The 1,798-nt window shown below is 40.3% G+C and overlaps 1 protein-coding gene across 1 annotated transcript; it reads left to right on the top strand.

Annotated features, from left to right (window-relative positions):
- Positions 1–640: 640 nt before the first annotated feature.
- On the top strand, positions 641–1,570 carry LOC116900234 (putative olfactory receptor 5AK3). The gene has a single exon (XM_032901985.1). The coding sequence runs from the start codon at positions 641–643 to the stop codon at positions 1,568–1,570; it is 930 nt and encodes a 309-aa protein (XP_032757876.1).
- The last annotated feature ends 228 nt before the right edge of the window (positions 1,571–1,798 follow it).

The following is a 1,798-nucleotide window of genomic DNA, read 5'->3' as shown; positions in this document are numbered from 1 at the left end:
CCTAACACTAGGGAGCTGGTCCTAGGAGCGTATTGTTACTCCCAGTCTATGTAAACTGGCAAGCTCTGAGTTCATTGAGAACATAGCATAAATAATAATGAGAATAGCAATGGAAGAAGACCCCAGAGGTCAATATTTGGCCTCCACATGTGTCCACAGGAGTGAACACACATGCACAACAACCACATATATAACTTACCCTCTATTAGATAAATAACTAAATAAGCTATTCTTTCTATCTTTGCTGATGTCATTATGGCACACTTGTCTGCCCCTGAAAACACAGACACTGTGTTCTAGGTGACCATTCTCCAGACTCTACATGGAACTGTATAAGCTGACACACCACATATTAGTCATTTCGTTTTGTTGTTCTTGCTTTGTTGTTTGGTCTCAGGGTCCCAGTTGGTCCTGAATCTTCCTACCTCTACCTCCCTAGCTCTGGGATTGCAGATCTGAGCCACTACACCTAGATCTTCATGTTGTCCTTTAAAACCAGCATGTGTTGTATCACAGAAAGTTGTTTAATCTTATTTTGAAACTAAACATTGTGGGATATGTTCAGGGATAATGTCCTCAGCCTTCTCTACTCTTCTTTCTTGCAACTCTTCAGCTGATTTTTATATTAGTTTTACCAACCATGGAACAAAGTAATGGCACCAGAGTGACTGAATTTATTCTTCTGGGATTTGCTGGGCAGCACAAATCTTGGCACATTCTGTTCATAATATTTCTAATGATCTATGTTGCCACACTCATGGGTAACATTGGCATGATCCTGCTCATCAAATTTGATTCTTCCCTCCACACCCCCATGTACTTTTTCCTACAACATCTAGCCTTTGTCGATCTCTGTTATACCTCAGCTATTACCCCCAAGATGTTAAAAAACTTCATAGAGACAAAAGCATCCATCTCCTACATAGGATGTATGTTACAGCTGCTAGCCTATGGTACTTTTGCAACCATCGACTGCTTCATCCTGGCTGCTATGGCTGTGGACCGCTATGTGGCCATCTGTAACCCACTGCGCTATCCCATAATCATGTCCCAGAGACTGTGCATTCTGCTGCTGGTTGGTTCATATACCATGGGCTTCCTAAATGCTTCTGTAAACACAAGTTTTACATTCTCACTGAACTTCTGCAATTCCAATGCCATCAATCACTTTTTCTGTGATGAACCTCCCATTCTTGCCCTATCGTGCTCCAGTATTGACTTCAGTATCCTGCTACTGACAGTCTTTGTGGGGTTCAACCTCATGAGCACTGTGCTGGTTGTCATCTTTTCCTACATATATATCTTGGCTGCTATCCTAAGGATGTCTTCTGCTGCAGGAAGGAAAAAGGCCTTCTCCACATGTGCCTCCCACCTGACTGCAGTCACCATTTTTTATGGGACTCTCTCCTATATGTATCTACACCCGCATACCAATGAATCTCAAGAGCAAGAAAAGGCAGCTTCTGTATTTTATGGCATAATTATTCCCATGTTGAACCCCTTGATCTATAGTCTGAGGAACCAAGATGTAATAGAAGCCTTTAAAAAGATGAGTAAGAAATGGTTATAATTTGAACATCTATTTATAACTCAACAAAATTTATCAAGCAACCTATTTCTCAGCTTCAGATATCATGGCACATGTCGAGTGGCACATGGCTCAAAGGCATTATTTCATTATGTCAATTGTACTTAACAGATATAAAAAAAAACTCAAATAAATAAAATAATGTTCATCCATGCTCTCTGAAAAATGTGTTCAGTGTTGCTTTTGTGCTTTGTGAAAAGATTTATTTGA

The sequence above is a fragment of the Rattus rattus genome, chromosome 5 (assembly GCF_011064425.1).
Source record: "Rattus rattus isolate New Zealand chromosome 5, Rrattus_CSIRO_v1, whole genome shotgun sequence".
In the NCBI taxonomy this organism is placed as follows: domain Eukaryota; kingdom Metazoa; phylum Chordata; class Mammalia; order Rodentia; family Muridae; genus Rattus; species Rattus rattus.
The sequence above is the reverse complement of the archived record's forward strand: the minus strand, read 5'-3'. Positions and strand labels throughout refer to the sequence as shown.

Excerpts from the sequence above, each read along its gene's own strand:
- LOC116900234 (XM_032901985.1), top strand. The coding sequence starts at position 641 with ATGGAACAAAGTAATGGCACCAGAGTGACTGAATTTATTCTTCTGGGA.